The following is an 18,814-nucleotide window of genomic DNA, read 5'->3' on the forward strand; positions in this document are numbered from 1 at the left end:
ACATGTATTTATTTCACTCATGGAGTCAATAATGCAAAGTTGATGAAAGTGCAGTCTGCATATCATGAAATGCATACTAAGAACATTTGCTCCTTTCTCTTTTAGTGAAGTTTAATTTGTTTTAACATCAATAGTACAAAAACACTAATGCTGGAAAAGATAACTAATAAATGTTTAAGATCTTGATATCTTGTAAATATGTCTGCATTTATTATTTATATCAAAAATGCTTCTGTGAAAGTCTATACTCTTGTCAGACAATAGGAAACTGTTTAACATTATTTTTTTTCAATATTCTTATTAATGATTGTGAATACATCAGAAAATAACATTTTCGTTTTTAGTTAAATACTTTGACTTTGTACGATGTTTATTGTTGTTTTCACTGTGATAGTAGTAATCGGTTGCTTTTTTAGACCGAACACGTTCGGTATGTAAAGGCAACAGTAGTATACCGCTGTTCAAAAGTCTTAAATCGATTGAGGGAATTCAAATCCGGGTTACAAACTAAAACCGAGGGAAACACGTCTACCATAAGAGGAAAACAGTGAAATAACAGAACACTGAAGTGCAACAAAAACAATCGAGGATGCAACACACACAGAAACGAACTATAAGATAACAACTAGTGTTTAAGCTGTTAATCTTCTGCTATCATTTCAACTACTTTTTATTTGGCACATTTCCTTTAAAGCGCCCTTTATATAATGCCATTTATCACTTTTGCGGAATATTCTTTTATAACCTGGAACGTTTTACTATTGATACATCAATGTTTTATGTCGATTTGACTGATTTTCCTAATGTGGTGCTGCTAAACCATTATCACAGGTTAGAAGGTTAAGCTGTCATAAACATGTTAACCATTGCCACATGTATGTACCGACACCAAGTCAGGAGCATGTTTTCCCGGGGTTGTCTTATGTGCTTTATGAAATATTTGTTTATTATTTATTGCTTTATCATAAAACAGGCCGTTGGTTTCCTCTTTTGAATTGTTTCACAGTTTGTCAAAACAACCATTAGTATAGATTTTGGTGATCGTTGAAACCCATAGTTATATAAATAGACTAACATCAGCAAAATCAATACATACACCACAATATCACTAGATAAGCTTGGGGCATTTACATTGGACTTTAATGGGGCAATCATACACTGCAAAAGATGTGGTATCGGTTTATAGCAGTGATATATCATATGCTGTAGTGTATCTATGCTCATGATAACGAGGATGCACACAAAACCCTAAATACACCTATAGAGCTATATAATGAAACGGCAATGTTGTGGTTGCATGGGTAGTATAATCATCCTAAAGTCATATAAACACCACTGATCTGCAAGGCATATCATGTACATGCCAGCCACAGTACATGGTGTGCTACAACCTTATATAAATCGTCGGTTTATTACAATACTTGACTAACTAAAGCTGTATTATTATACCATAATTAGCTGAGTGGTATATGTTGTTGGATGCAGTGCATGTTGTTTTTTCGCAATTTCAAAGATTGTTGGGCTAAACAGTTGTCTCATTGGCAGGCATACCCCATTTTACAAATTTTATGCATTTAATTGTGGTGTTAGTCTTGCATCATACAATATGGTCCGATGGAGAATTTTGAAAAGCTTACTAAGCGGTTTGAACTTTGACGATTGTTGAAACCCACTGTTATATTTATCCTTGTCTGTTGGTCCCTAGTTGATACATTTGTCTTTGGCAATCATACACCATTTCCCTATTCAAATTGTTTTTATGACAGGTATGTTCAGTGCTTTTGTATTTAATACAGTTACACAAAGCCATAGATTTTTATTCGACGACTTGATATTCTGTACCTTCATTCTTTGGCAAAGTTTGTTTGGAACTGTTTTCCAATACATGACGTATGTACGTTCTCAGTGTAAAAGTTTTAGTACGTCTTTAAAATATGCAAATCTAACATTCTTTCAAACCAGGACATGCACCATACTTGCTTTACAAAATGCAATGTTTCCTGTAAAAGTGGATCCTGGAACAAATCTTCATTTGAAATAAATTCTATGTTTTTTTTATTTATCTTCTTTTTTAACATCAGGATGGATTAAGTGTAATAAATATATGGAATATTCACGAGACAATACGTCAAATACAAAATTATCCCAAAATAGACTTACATCAGCACAATCAATACATACAACACAATATAACTAGATAAGCTTGGGGCATTTACATTGGGACTTTAAATGGGGCAATTATACAATGCAAAAGATGTGGCGTCGGTCTGTAGCAGTACTATGTCAAATCTCATGATGATAACAACGATGCACACAAAACCTCAAATGTACAAATGGAGCCATAGCTGTCATAAAATGGTATTGGTGAGGTTGCATAGCAAATATAATCATCCTTAAGTCATACAAACATAGCTGATATTCAAGATATACCATGTACATTCCATACACCGTACATGATGTGTTCAAACCTTATATAAATAAACAAAGAAAGACATACTAAACTAACGAAAGCTATTCTGTTATAGTCTAGATAGCAGAATTGTGTAGGGCATTGGAAGCAGTACATGGGGTGTTGTCACGAAGGTAAAAAGGCATGATATAATTCCATCGATGAAGGTTTAACACTGTTGACCGAAGCAGTTGTCTCATTCGCAATCCTACCCAGTCATCATAGTTTTATACATTTAATTGTTGTCTTGTATCAAACAAGCTGGTCCGATGGAGAACTTTCGTTGTAAAGCTTACCATAATTAGTTCATAAAAAAATCTAATAATGGTACTGCCTGACAAGTATTAACAGTATCCTTCTCTACGACATGCAGACAAAGCAACCAGTCAAGCTGTTTGGTACACCACCTATTTATAAATTAACTGTTTACAAAATTTAGAATTTTTGAAATACTAAGGCTTTTCTACCTCAGGCATAGATAACCTTAGCTTGATTTGGCAAAACTTTTAGGAATTTTGGTCCTCAATGCTCTTCAACTTCGTACTTTAATTGGCCTTTTTAACCTTTTTGGCTTCGAGCGTCACTGATGAGTCTTTTGTAGACGAAACGCGCGTCTGGCGTATATACAAAATTTAGTCCTGGTATCTATGATGAGTTTATCTACATTTCCAACACGTACTTACAACATATATAACAAGAAATGCTCTTTTGTCGGGTTGTCTTTTTGACCCATTCCCCATTTCCATTCTCATTTTATAAATCGACAAGAAAAGACTTTTTCGTAGGTTTGAGTTCCATCGATCTGTCAGGTAGAATATTTATTTTTAAAGATCTAGCTGAAAAGCTCCATAGTACTAGTAGTTTAAAACAATGGAATACAGAAAAGGGACCTCCATGTCTATTTATTCGTTATAAAGATAATCGATTTTGAACTGAAACGGTCATAACGTTCTACATCGTCTTCATAGACGGACTAATAATAAAGTATGTAGTGTTTTTGCAGACATCAAATAAGATTTGTCAATACTATTTTTAGAACAATCAGAAGTTGTTATCTGCTGTTAAGTGACTGGATGGTTTTGAATCAACCGCAAGCAGGACATAGCAGTATTGAATTTACCAAAAAAAGATCTAAAAATTTCTTTAACTAAAAATAATTATGATCGGACATTTCAGATTTCTATATTGTACCAGATGCACCCGAGTCTAAAGTAGTCAGGTCGCTAAAATGCACGAAAATGACAGTCTTGAAACTTTCAATTTTATTGTGTGATGTAATAGTTAAAGGGGTCACCAGTTACGTGTGCACTATCTCTCAGTGATATTACACGTAGAAAGGAATTTTAAACTTTGCAAATTCGGCATGTTTTGAGTAACCAGATTATATCAAGAATTTTAATTTTTCACGTGTAATTTATTAATGATTCATCTTTAATAGAGACTTATTACTTAAGTAATATTTTGGACAACATACACTAATTTTTCTTCCTTATGACAGACCATTAAATGCAATTGTTCATGTATCCTGTACCCTTTCAATAAAGAGGTTGCACGATTGTCGTGTTGGGTTGAGTCATACATTACACCAATGACATGAAACTTATTTCCATTTATCTCTTATGGGCTCCTGATAAATATATATCAACATTGTAATAATTGTTTCTTTTTTTAATATATGAACCACATGTTCATACAATATCATAATACATAAACATATTAATTTTTCATATTTATAACATGTACAATAACTCCTTCACTGGACATCACATAAGTTAGGAATGTACATCCAATGAACACATTAAATTTGCTTATATATGCTCTCACAAAATATAAAAAAAACAAATAATATAACATTTCTCCAAATATTTTGATTTTAGTTCGACTAGAAAGAGACTACATAACATATTTGAACTCTTTTGATTAATAAGTAAGGCTTTAAAAGAATGACTAATTTGACCCGTGTAAAATATGAGACAATGGAATGCCACAATGATTTTGTTTACTATCAGTCACTCGCATCCATACAAGAAATAAAGAGAAAAGAATGGCAAGAAAATAAGAAATATCAGGCACTGTTGCTTTGATTTCTGGTAATGCCACAACCGTTTGAATTCATTTATATAAACAACAAACACAATGAACAAACACGGGTGATGGCTTAAACAATATCGTCACGCTGAATTTATTTTCAGCTATGATAAAAGTTAATATAAATGTTCTCGCAGTTCTCTGGATTTCCTTGGAATTAGCAAAGTCTGGTTACCTTACACTGGAAACAAACTAAGCACATTTGTCTTTTGGAATTATCAGCACTTTTAGTCATTCGGAACATCTCTTCATCATACCTCAACCAGATGATATGTAAATAGATGATTTCAAATAAATATTTAAATTTCAATCTCGGATATTATCGTCCTTTTCTTGTAACTTTGATTTCACATCCACTTGATTGGCCGATGAAACTTGGGTATTTTGTGATGTAAAATTTTTGTCAATAACTTTTAACATTTCATTTAAATAATTCTGAACAGCAGTCAGTGAAGCAACAATGGCGGGAGAACCAAAACCATGTGTTATTAAACTGAAATGTGTAAGATGTCTTTGTATTCCAGGTTCTAGAATGGTCTGTGGTCGAGTATTTCCTAAAGGAGATCTGTCTTGATTCAGAAGATCCATGAATTCTTTCAAAATTTGCCTACAGACAAAAAATATATGTGTTAATTAAAACAAGACGAAATATACTAACAACAATGAATAATATCAAAATTTAGCAATAGGTTCGATTGATTGAATATACAAACCATGTACAAGCACCATGAATGTTTGAACTGTTTCATATCCAGTGGCAAACATGACCTATTTACTGAAGACAATACCATTTTAATTTCATATGAATAAACACTGTGTTGTTTTTCCAACAGTACAGTATTTATACCAAACAGTCGACATTAAACATGTGTAGGCTTCAACCACTAATGAAAAGTGAAGAATTGTATCTCAGAAGAAGCAAAAGCCAAATTCAAAGTCTTCAGTTTGAAAAGGTCATTGGTTGAAACTCAAACTTCCACACTGAAGTATACATAGGCAAATGGCTTCAAATATATCTAAATCGAGTTGCATACATTCATTCCTGATTTTCATATCAAACTTGCATTTGTCATGTATAAAAAAAAATATATAAAAAATTCTGAAATTTTTCTGAAAACCAACCTTAAAATTGAAATTAAATCCTTAGCTTCTAATCTTAATTTCCTAGCTCTATAAAGTGCAGGACCAGATAATTTGCTGATAGCACACAGAAAAACGTTCAGGAGTAAGATAGCTCTGACCAATCAGATTATTTGATACAATAATATAATACAATACAATACAAAACAGATTCATTTCTCAGTGAAACAGCAAAATTTACCACAGTCTAAATTTAACATGTTGTTTTACATGTTAAAATAAAAGCAGGAATCTTGAAAATTGACATGAATACTAATTTCAAAGCTGATCTAGAGCAGGAACAGAAGTCTATGCTTACTTTGTAGCTAAAATCATATTTTTTCTCGTTACAAGTTCGGAAGGATCTTGTGTATTATATTGTCGACTGTTATATTCGGCACACTGTCTGCCTGGGAATTCAGTCTCACACAGGTACCCGTAATCTCTTGCTAACCTTACTGCCTCTCCTATAAAAAAGTAAAAAAGGTAACCAATTATACTAATGTAATATATTTAAAGTGATACACTGTTGTCAAATCGAAGTAGTTAAAAACCATGAATGGCGTCATCACAATGTGGGAAAATGCTCAGATTAATCCTAAAATGTTAAATTGAATTGGGACAGTAAAATCTATATTAAATCGTCATCCATGTCGCCTAATGAATGATAAACATGTATGTATTTGAAGGTAATGGCCACGGTTGAGTGGTCTGATGAGTAGGTATAGATTGTCATCCATCTATCACTCTAGTTGACAACAAGGAAAAGCTTACACGTCTCACCACCGAGGAAAGCATTACCTCTTAGGAATGTCAATTCGTTAACTAATAATATTTATATACTTATTTTAAGTATATATGTCACTCCGGTACTTATTTAGTAAATGTCTTCTCGCTATATTCAAGAAACCGTGACATAGTTTATCTATCTTATTATCCGTCTAATCGTGTCTTTCGTATTGAAATTACTTTTCATTTTTTATCAGAAAAAAAGAAAGTGTGTGTGAGTGATTTATATCTTGTCATACGATATGATCGTTTGGGGATCATCAAATACCTTTAGTTAACTGTGTCTATTTTTGTGCCATGTGTAGTTGGGTAGCTGTCTCACTAATGTATTCCAACATTTTTATTCACATCGAGGTGTTGTGTGTTATCCTACCAATGTATATATTATTCTTACTTCTTCATGTGGTCATTTTTACATTATTTTTTTAATTTTTGAAATATTTTGAAATAGTGTGATACCACAAGTACACATACAAACGTATGTTCATTGTTTAAGTTATTATAAATGATGATAACTTCCCTTGGTTGTCTTAATCGTTGTCAAATGACGTCTGAATACCGCTTGTGGTCGTTATTTCTCTGTGTAAATGCATTTTGGGTGATTTTTCTTTTGTTGAATGATCTTTTGGAAATAAAACTGTTTTATGTATATTTCTTATCTCTGTTTTCTTTACTTACCCTCGACTAGTGACGTCAGAAGCGTGACATTTGCAGCCTTGCGTCTTCCGGCCGGTAAGCTCAAACCAATTTTATCTAACTTTTCTCTAAGTGATCTACCTCCATTTTTAGATTTAGCTCTACAAGACAAAGCATATATATCCTTTTATACAGAGGGTTAAGAAAGACTCATTGTCCAATCGAAACAACAAAAAATATTTGGGCCAAAAATAACAATGATGCTTCTGAAAATGGGCCGTTGATATTACGAGATATTGTTTCACTTAATATATATATATATTTCTTAATTGGGTTTTAAGACTTGAAGTAATCGGTACTTGACGTCTGACTTTTCAATTTAACCAGTCATAATACTTAGACTTCATAATACTTATATTTTATAGCCTAGAGCTCTGTAATCTAAAATCCTCTTTCGGACAACTTTTGACAGCTTTGTCGTTCTGAGATTACCTGACCTTACGCGATATATCATAATGCCTCTTTAAACCTTCTTAGGTCACGAAAAGGTGAAAGCGCGTAAAATCGAAATACGCTTGGCCTACTCTGTTTGTATACGGTCTTATAGACGGTCCTAACTTTCTTTGCAGTTTAAAAATTCAGACCACAGTACATACTAATGAGACATTAATTAAGAAAAGTTCACATCAAAGAGATGCATATTTCTTTTATCTTTTACAAATTTAAACATCAAAATATTTTATAAAGCTCAAACTTAACAAGGTCAACAATCTGCAAAACATCATATTTGTGAACGTATGGAGCGCTCCCGCTGACATAATGAAAGACCAACAACTAATCGTTAATGTCAGTCTGTTGTCGACTTCTAAACTGAGAGTTCGTCCATTGTGTCTTTTGATTATATTAAGATTTGAATTTGTTTCATAAATTTAAATTTATGGACGAAATTATAGTAATTTAAACATATGAATAAAAGTGGACGGACATCTTGTACAGCTGGATGAATCTATTATGTAAAACGGTCAGACAAAAGATTTACTATTCTGATTCCACGAAAACAGTTCCTATTCTGCTTTTAGCGGATAATCATTAACATGTAAAGGTATACTCAATAAGGGACGACATCAAAAGATCGATGTAGGATAAAAAACTTAAATAAAATAGTTTGGGGGTGGGGTTAAAATTCTGCAAGTTTTGTATATCTAAAACCGATTTTTACATATATCCCTATTGGTAAATCAATATTTCCCAAATTAAGTTAAGAGGGGGGTGTGGGGGTCAGTGAAAAAACTATGTGAATTAAGTTTTTTTTATCCTACATTGAACTTTTGATGTCGTCCCTAAGTTTTGTGTTTTTACTTACCGACGAAGAACGCCACCTAACAGAGAAGCGTTTAAACATTCAGGAGGAGATAATCGTCTTTGGACTTCAGCAACAGTTACTTTATACTTTGAAGTTGAACTCAGTAAGGACAGTCGCCCTGGCACTGAACAGAATATGTCTCCTGGGGAGGTCATTCCTGATATAATTAATTCTTTACCATTTTCTGTTTTAGGTCGAATTCCTGCAACCAAATTGAAATAAATTAGAATTAAATCAAAACAAGCCCAGCCATCAAATACTATTAAATGCAACAGCCCGAAGAAAGATAATCTTGTCCTGCAAGCACCTTCAAACAAACTGAAGTGCTCAAAACAACATGGATAGTGATTAGTGAATGATGTATGCTTGGGTGGACTCCATGTAGTGAGATAGCACGAACAACGTGTTACTCAAATTTAACTTTTAAATAAAATCTCTCAATGGAAAATTGAATGGAGAAGACAAATTACACATGTACATAACACTGCAAAGAGAACAAAAGAATAATTGGTCGTTGGTTGCTTCCTTCCCATTCCGTACATTTTTAGGGCGATAAAATATTAAATAATGAATAAATGAAGTAAACAGGTAATGGTAAGAAACTAAAGATGGATCAAAAGGGGGAATTTGAACAGAAAGAAAAACAGAGCTTGGCTATAGAATTCATTATGGGTTAAAAGAGGCAGGTTGCATTTATATGACATTTCAGGATTTCCTCTCCCATTTGACATGTTTTCAAATATCAAATTAGAACGCTGGAAGCGAACTCCAAATCTGGTTTACAATTACCACTAATCATTGGCTGAAGTACCGGTATGTGCGATGGTATTTGAAATGTGAATTGAAAATACCTTACATGGATAGAAACAACGAAAACACAGATAACACGAACACAACCAAAAACACACATAGAACAAATTCAACCGAGAACACACACAAAACGAACACAGCCGAAAACAAACATAATAAATGCTAACTATATCAGATAGGCCTCCTCTATCGCGACCGGCAGTGTTAAAAGACAATACTTCTAATTCTGACATATTAACTAAATTATTTGCTGTTGTGTTGTAAAAAGGGACTTAAGGAAAAATCAATTTGTTGTATATTCAATTTGTAGAAATTCTTAAACGTTCTGGAAATCTGACAACGGCAGAAGAATCCCGTCCAACTACTCAGCTCGTCTTAATTGCACAAATCTGTCTATGACGACCAATTTAAATACAATTTTGGGTCATTATCTGCAGATCTGATGATATTTAGCTTGAGTGAAGTAATATAATTTATCTCTTATTCGGCTCTCCTCTCAAATGATTTGCTAATTACGATGAAAATTGTGTTCTTGGATTTTTTCTCAAATAAGGCTCATTGCAATTCAGCGAACATTATGGTGACTAAACGCTTACAGAAGATTCTTCTCTTTTTGTTTTGTATCCAGACAAATGCAAAAAGGAAATGTTTGATATTGGACATGTACATCGGAGAATGTATTACAAATAAGAGAAAAAAGAATGCATATATAAACAATATTGAAAATGATCACATTTACAGTTCATAAATTAAGCTTAGGTTGAAAACTCTCCGGGAAATTGACCTTGGACAGTCTTTTGTCCAGTTCTATCATTGCCATTCTAGTTTTTAAACATCCAACTTGTTATTTTTTAGGCTTTTCAAACTTGTTGTATGGAATGTACCTAATGGGAATTATTCAACTAGACAATGAAATTTAGTTTTAAATAGGCTGTGTACGTTTAAGCAGAATATCTCTTAGTAAAAGTCTTAGCATAGAAAAGAGATAATCAAAAGTTCACATTGACCTTATAGGTTAAAAAAGACAGCATTCGTTTGATGTGTAATTGGTTAAGTGTGTTTTGACATTGATAGAACAAGACGGTCGTGAATGCTCCTTGTCACATCAATTCCAAAAACTGTTTTTTTTTTAAATGGTGTATTTTATTAATTCAATGTTTTTCGTCATTAAATAAACGAACAGTTGAACCGAATGATTTTTCCCGTTTCCTTGTAAATCGGGATAATTTTATGTCGTCAATTTCACATGAAGTAAATGGATTTTGGAACTGATTTCATACAGATAACATCAGCTTTTAATTTCTTTTATATAGTAGCTCATCTTCTCTGCAAGCAATATAATTATGGGGCTAACGAAAGAAGATACCAGGAGGGGATAGAAAAAAAGAAAAATAGAAAACAATAAGTTCAAAAGGAAAAAAAATCCGGAGATGGTATTATATTAGTCTTCAATCAAAGTAACTCATACAACCTTGACAATAAGTTCGGAAACCAGAATAATTTGGAAAAGTAAGAAATATTGGAGAAAAATAAGTAGCTATGTAGGTGAATTACAAAATCAAGGCCTAGCTTAAGAAAGGCTATATATCTTTTTACTGGGGAATCCAAATGATGCATCATCATTACTACAGTTCAAATAGTACAACAAGTTTCAAGTTTTTTTTCGCATTTTCATTTGATCGAGTTGATAAATTAACGCAATGTTATTGTTTCGTTTTTAATTTGAACTCAACTATTTGCAAATTTTTATGCATGATCTTTGGAGAAGAGTTGTGTCGTGGTAATCGTAACCATTTCTTTATTTCCCTATATATATATATATATTTCTTTTGTCCCTCAAAAAACAAAGGATAAAAAAAAGCACCAAGTAAAAACCGAACAGATTTACAGTTGTCAAAAAAGAGGAAGAAGAACCTAACAATAAAGTCAGCAATATATAAGTATTGAGACAAGTCTTTTGAATGACGGATAAGAAAGCTAGATGTCTTAAAGTAAGCTAATTTTATTTGGAATAATGATTCCTAACATTTTAAAGCCCTTTCAAATCACAGCGGTAACTTAAAACTTAAACAAAAATTACTCGTCTATATCCTTTCAATTTTTACACTAAAAAAAACTAATACTACTTGTTGTTAAAACATTTAAAAATTTAAGAATAGAGGAAGCAGGTATCTAATTATCCGATGTACCAAATTAAGCAACGTAATTCACACGTCTACCTGGTTTACATGTGGGTAGAACCAGTAATGTGTAACCGGGAGCAGAAACCATGAAATCGTTTTCCGGATATCTCTATTATACTAACACCAATTAAATAACAAGGCCACCTGCCTCCGAAGTTCATGTTTCCTTTACCGTACCATGCTGTTAGGTTGCACAGATTTAATAGTACGTCAAATTTTCGACAGAAATTGGAATTTTATTACGTTGAAATTAAAGTTAATATTTTTCTAATGGATGTCAGCCCGCGAAGGGAGGTGCTCACAATAAACGGTAAAATTGTTACAGGAAAGTTGTCTTCTCTTGTGGTTTGGTTCCAAAACAATGAGTCCAAGGTAATGATAAAACAAATCAAGTTTTGTTACAACTAATTATAAGACTTTGATTCCAAGATGTGAAAGGTAGAGATTGCTTCTTGACGATTGTTTATAAGATACTGTTAATCTTGAATTGCAAAACCATACCAATTATGAAATGCCTATTTAATTATATCACACGACAAAGATTGATCTTTTTCCATGTTCATGTGAAAGTTATTTTCAATAAAAAAAATCCAAAATCTGGGAATTTTCTCATACAGATTTGATTGATTTGTTTGTCTCAATTCAACACGTCATACAAAAGTGTTGGAAACTGTTACTTCAATGACCCTTTTTTTTAGGGAAAGTTGTAACTACAAGGACCTTTTTGGAAAACTGTAACTTCAATGACCCTTTTTTGGGGAAAATTGTAACTGCAAAGACCTTTTTGGAAATTTAAACTACAACGGACCTTACAGTAGAGGATTCCAACAGTTGCTTACATTGTCTTGAGACATACTATGACATTTTCCTGCACTGACTAGAGGATTGCATGTGTGCTCATATATGGGTTACAGATTCAATAGTTGCTAACGTTGTCTATGGACATATTATGATTTTCCTCCACTGACTGGAGGATTGCATGTGTGCTCATATATGGGTTACAGATTCAATAGTTTTCTATCGTCTGCTTACCTTTTCTGATGACTCCATGACTATCGGCAATGTAATTATTGGTATCCTCTATAATGTTCTGAAAGAGAAAGGGACAAAAATTAATTCTATAAAAGAACATTATCTAATTAATTGATGTTAAAGGGAAATATGTTGTGAAAAACTAAAACGGTAATCAGTATTATGGTCACCATGACAACATAGTATAACTGTCGTAATTTCTGAAATGAAAGGTAACTATAATCTGTCACTTGCCAAGATGTCGGCTATATGCCATCAATCAAAAAATTGTATCAACATGGACCTGTAATGGCGACAAAGTAACACGTAATTGACTTTCACTCTAAATTTCAAAAACAAAGATATATAAAAATCATAGATAAATATCTTCCATTTCGATGGGTTGTTTTATCAAATTTAAATCTACACTATCAAATCTTTTATAGTTAAAATTACTATTCACCCACCCGAAACTATTCATTTGCAATTTCAGATTTGTGAGAATGGTCAATTAAATAGACATTAAATGTGTTTGGATAGAAGTGAAGGCCAGTACCGGCTAGTAATGGTCATCTTATTGTGCAATGCCAAAGGAATGTCATTGTGGGCTGACCTACAAATGTCGTGGGTTTTAATAGGTGTTGGATCATTTTCCGGCTTAAATTCCAATTTGGAACAAATTGAAATTAATTTCTGAAAACTGAACCACATCAAATGTTACAAAACCATTTTTACAAAGACCCAACCTTTGAAGGGCTATTTTCAATGGTCTAAACTGGTCAAAATGCTAGCACCCGAAGTCCTTAAAACGATTATAAAAAAAAAAACAGAAAAAATAAAAGATCCCATTATCGAAAGATTTAACACGTACTTGCAGTTAATAAACAGAATTTTGCCTCAAAATGTGCAAAACAAACATACGTGCCACTTTAATAAGAATATGCGACAGAGCCACTGTGGATTATACATATATGTCAGAAAAAGACAAAGATACCAGGTGGTACATAAAAACATAAGTCGGAGGACAGGCATCATCATTACCGTAAGATCAAGAGACGAAGAGACAAAAATAAATCAACAACACATTGCACAGAACAGATGAACCCAAGTACTCCATGATGGTGGCTCATGATATTTCAATGTCCGACTTTATTTGGTTAAAAGGTATGAAAGCAGAAAGAACGGGATTAAAATTGAAAAAAATGGCGTAGACCTATGGTTGTCTGTTGCACGTACATTGTGTTAAGGTCACACAATGACAACCGATAGAAATGGATTAATTTTACCCCCTGTGCACCCTTAAATATAGTTAATGGTCTTCAACAATGAGTAACACATAACGTATATACTGTAAATTCCAGGGCATGATTAAACGGGAAATTATTCACTCGAGTAAACATAAGTCCTTATCATTGATAAAAAAAAAACACAATTAGTAGTTATGGCAGACAGCAACCACAGACAACCACTGTATAACTATTACAGGCTCATAATTTAAGACAGGCAAATAAAGTCGGGATTCAACATGTGTGTGAGCACTCAACCCTTTCCCTGGGACTGTAATGTAACAGCACAACATAAAAACAAAAAGTAAAAATCAATTAAAAAGGATTCAATTATCGTATTGCTACTAATCTAAAAAAAAACAAGTACTAAAAGGAAAGAACCCCACAAAGTACCGTTTTAAGAGTACTCGCGGTTATATTGTAAGCTAGTTGTTCAAATACTTATATCTACCAATAAAAATCTTCATTTCGCAGACTAAATTATCAATCACTACATCTCCTACGGATTTAATATAAGAATATAAGGACTTTGTAAAAACATGTCCTTGTACCTCATCGTCATAGTGAAGTTATTGGATAAGCTCATGTTTGTATGTTGCGAAATCTTTTAAGACATTTTGATTGAGTAGTAATTTCAATTTGTTTATTTCAACTCTTTACTGTCATCAATAAGTTATCATTGTCGGCCTAACATGTAATTCATATGAATATTATATAACCAGTACAAAATTTTCTTGGTTTCTAGTATTTCTTTTTCTGATCTATGTAATATGGTCTTACGTGTGAATCGCGTATGAATTTTAGATAGAAATACTTCACACAAAGTGACAAACCGCACCTTTCTCAATAAATAAGTACACATTGCTCATCTGTCAGAGGATTTTTTGATGGGAATGAGTGATAAAAGAGCTGTAAAATGATCATTTATATGATGCATGGACGACTAGATGAAGGCAATAGATTTTCTAATATGTCCATGTTTCAAATAATTTATTTCTAGGTCAGATCTGCGTAAGATGGAAAACAGAATAAAGTAGACAAATGTTAATGTATACTCTGCTGTGTGATACTCAAGTTATGGATGCTTGTCCGGTCTAAGTACAAACTTCGGCATTAACCATAGACATTAAAATATATTTTGGTTTACTCTGCATACTTGCTGAAATTGATACTTAGACAGAGCACTTGCCTAATTGAAATCTAGGTCTTTAATACCAAAAATTTCCTTACACAACAACCTTCAATGGAAATATGACCCCAATTTAAGAATAGAGAATATATAAAAATGAAATGTTGATTTAAAGTTTAACTAATTCCGTCTGGTAATTACATTTTGACCACAGTTGCATAATTTCCCATTAAGTATTATTGTCCAGAAAAAGGTCATCAAATATAGATTTTCTCACTAAATGTTATTCAGGAACGCGGGATAGATTAAATTATATTGTAAATGTGGCCATTTCTTTGTTGGACACTATGTTAGAAATCTATGGCTATGCGTGAATTCAGACCTCTACTTACAAATTTGAATAGGTGTCATGACACCTATAAAAGATTAGTTTTAGAGGCTTTTAAGAAAAATAGCATTTTTTCGCTTGTTGTAATTCTAGTAAAACCGAAGTGAGAAAAAATAAATGTATATAAAAATGTTCTAAATTCTGTTGATCCGAAAGTATTTTGTTACCTGTTTAACACCTAAAAAAAATGTTTACATTAAAATTTCATTTGAAAAAAAAATCTTTTTTAACATCTTGAAATTGTAAAGTAATAATTTACTTAAAATCGTTCAGTAATGGGCGGATGTTCACATCATTACTAGAAATTTTAAGAAAAAATAATGTTATGTGATATACTAAGTACAAGTATATGATATGTTGTACATAAAAATGTCTTTTGGTAAAATATATTTCTGAAAGAAAAAATCCGTCAACCTTGAACGACCAGGTACATCATAATATTAATATGTATAAAATATATTTTTGATTTATGATTTATTTTTTGACAAATTGTGACTGTAAATGAAATTTAAAATTCCTATCCGAAATTTTATTGCGAAAACATTAAAGAAAATGGTGCGCCACATTGAAAATTTTCAAAAGAAAAAGTAAGCAAAAGCAAACTATGAAAAAATAAAGAAGCGGTTAAATTACTTACAAAACGGAACAAATCCTATCTACGATTCATTTTCCATAACTGTTATGTCTATTATAAGTCATTTAATAGTCTAGCTAACGCGTGCCGTTTAGTTTAGCCCGGGGTGCACTCCACGGTTTTGAATGGCTTTATCTATTATGCGGTATAGCTTGCACTTGTAAAATCCCCCAGGGTACTTGTAACAATACCGGAGTCAATAAGTTTATTTGTATTTTCATTTAAAGAACGAAAACAAATATTCAAATTTATTCAATTCCGCTTCTGATTTTTACCTTTAATTCTTACAGCAAATATTTTATTTACACTTGTTTTAGAAAATCATGGAAAAGTAGCGGGACTAAATTTTCCCACCCTGGTTGATGGAGAAATTTCAAAAGAATGATAAAGTTACATTGAATTGAAGCTATTCAAAATGTCATAATGGTTTCGATTATTCAAGAATTCTGAAAACTCTTAGTAAGCGATAGTAATTTGAAACTATTCAAATAACTTATAATGACAGTATTTACAGATCTACGACTTTTATAACCATTAATTTTATAGAAACAACATTTAAACTCTAATTTTATTCTAACTACACTTCGTCAAATTCAAGAAATGTTAAATAGTTTTTAAGTATATCTTTATCAAATGGATTTTATTTTAAAACTCACTTTAGTTAATTATATTTTATCCAAAAAAGACAAATTTACGATTAATCAGAACCCGAACAAAGTAATAGGTAACAAATATTCAAAATTTAAAAACGAATTTTGTGTAAAACCAAAGCTTAACAAACGTAAAGACTTACTTGATGAACAGCATCTTCAATGGCCTGTGTAACCGAATTATGGTGCACAAAACCCCCATCGTGTTCACCAAATCCTAAATGGCCACCGGGTACTAAAACATCAGAGCGTCTAAATCCTCCATAGTCTAACCTCCGGGAATCATTAGGTGCCGTAAGTCCATGCATGTTATGAATGGGTTCTTCTTTATAACGGATAGCTCTACTGTCAGGAACATGAATTTGTTGATAATTTTGGGATCCTGGATGGAAATTACTTAAATGAGAATATGAGTCTGTGTTAAAATGAGCATGATGAAATTCCATTCCTTGTTGTGCCTGGAGGTTATATGGCGGAGGAAAGTATGGAGGCTGGAAATCAGATGTTGGAGTATGGGATAGTCTTGGAGCCGGCGGAAATGTTCCTGTTGTAGACATAGAACTGACCAGTTGACCAAGTCCTCCATGGCTAGAAACATCGCGTCTATCCTGAAATAATAAAATGAAATAAATTGCAATATACTATAATAATAATTGAGATATATTTGCGAAGCTTAATTGACGAACTTAGCTCTAAGCAACCGGAAAATAAAATAAATATGTATCAGTAAGGCTACAAAACATAACTATCATATAATAATTATATAGATACCTCCGTTTCAACATTGCCAGTGTATGCCGATGGCATGTCTCGTTTGTAATAATTCGGTGATTGGTCGAGATCGGTGATAGAAGTTCCGTTAACTTCGGCTTGTCCTGTTTCTTCTGCTGTGGCGACGTGATTATGACCCACGGGACTGACTTGGGCCATTACTAGCTACTCGCTAATAATAAATTACCCTGGGATATGTTATCTTCGTTAATCGCTGGTCGAAAATCTATTCCATATAACATTTAATTTAACACAGTTTGTATTACTAGTCCAAGAAAATACAAATTATAAATTAAATCTGATACAAAAATGCAGAAAAAATCTTCAAATAAGATCACAGTCCAATATCAGTGTGTAAACAACTAGCCGTAAGGCACATATCCAAAATAAACCTGGAGCACTGTTTTAAGTGTATTATAGGACAAGCCTATCATACCATGGTTCACTGACCAAAAATAATATACCGAGACGAAAAGGCGGGATTAATGAGTAATTTTTCAGTCTGTATTTCTGTTTAAGGTAAATACGGTTTTAATAGACAGGTTTTAGCTCCGCCTTAAATTTAACACCACTCAGTTCCTCGAGTAGAACTCAACAGAATTTTTTCAATTGAATTAGTCTTTTATAAAACCAATGAATGGAAAACATTGAGAGGAGATTTTGTACAATTAGTGATGTTTACTCAATTTTCTCAATGAACTTTTCCGGGTCGTCTCTAGGAAGAGGGTGGACGAAGGAATTTTCACGGTTGAAATTTTTCGTATATGAAACTGTCTATTTGAATTATTTCAAATTCAAATGAAAACTTTAAACTATTGTTCAGTGATAGCTGACACAAACAAATCTACAATAAAAAGGAAATTGATTCTAAATAAAATGATAGTCCTTATATTTTTAATTAAATGATACATATTTTGGAATATTTTCCATTTCACCGGTGTCAAGTAATTTGGATCTTTTTTGTGTATATTTAGGATTAATTCTCCATTTATCCCATTGTGAGAAATTATTTTTGTCATCCAAATAATCAATTTCTACAAAAAGATTATAGACTTAATTCCAACAGTGTAAAGATATTATGTTTTGTGTTTACTTTTTAATTAACAGTATGTTTCTCAAACTTTTTTATACAAATCCACAGGATTTATGTAGAGAATTGATTCATTAGTATATTTATGTAAAGGACTAACTATCTTATAGTAGTTTACGCTTTTAATGGCTTGACAGTATTTCTATAATGGAATTTTGACGCCTTCGATTTTTTTTGCCAAGTCTTACACGGATTTAAGATAAATCGGAATTTTGTTGAATATGTTGGCCTCTTATCATGGCCATGTGAAAAAACAATGCCGCCATCAAAATAAACATTGAAAAATGGAAAGTCGTATTTGTATAAATAAATAATCCATTTAAAGACAATATTATTCATTTTTCAATATAGTACGTTAATCCAATAAATCTTAAATCCGTTACCTAAACTTTAATTTACTTTTTCATAAATTAATGTT

General features: G+C 32.4%; 1 protein-coding gene across 2 annotated transcripts in view; it reads right to left on the reverse strand.

The window, feature by feature from the left end:
* Positions 1 to 3,842: 3,842 nt before the first annotated feature.
* LOC143064362 (transcription factor AP-2-epsilon-like) overlaps positions 3,843 to 18,814 on the reverse strand; it is a 28,982-nt gene continuing 14,010 nt past the window's right edge. Inside the window, exons 1-7 of one of the 2 annotated variants that reach the window (XM_076237135.1) lie at positions 17,307 to 17,686; positions 16,679 to 17,143; positions 12,470 to 12,527; positions 8,445 to 8,646; positions 7,124 to 7,242; positions 5,976 to 6,123; positions 3,843 to 5,144 (exon numbers count right to left, since the gene is read on the reverse strand). In XM_076237135.1, the coding sequence (XP_076093250.1) occupies positions 4,844 to 5,144; positions 5,976 to 6,123; positions 7,124 to 7,242; positions 8,445 to 8,646; positions 12,470 to 12,527; positions 16,679 to 17,143; positions 17,307 to 17,465 (1,452 nt within the window). In that variant the 5' untranslated portion in view covers positions 17,466 to 17,686 and the 3' untranslated portion in view covers positions 3,843 to 4,843. Of the gene's footprint in view, positions 5,145 to 5,975; positions 6,124 to 7,123; positions 7,243 to 8,444; positions 8,647 to 12,469; positions 12,528 to 16,678; positions 17,144 to 17,306; positions 17,687 to 18,814 lie in introns of those variants that run through there. The other variant, XM_076237141.1, reaches the window with a different exon arrangement.

This window comes from Mytilus galloprovincialis, chromosome 1 (assembly GCF_965363235.1).
Source record: "Mytilus galloprovincialis chromosome 1, xbMytGall1.hap1.1, whole genome shotgun sequence".
NCBI classification, from domain to species: Eukaryota; Metazoa; Mollusca; class Bivalvia; order Mytilida; family Mytilidae; genus Mytilus; species Mytilus galloprovincialis.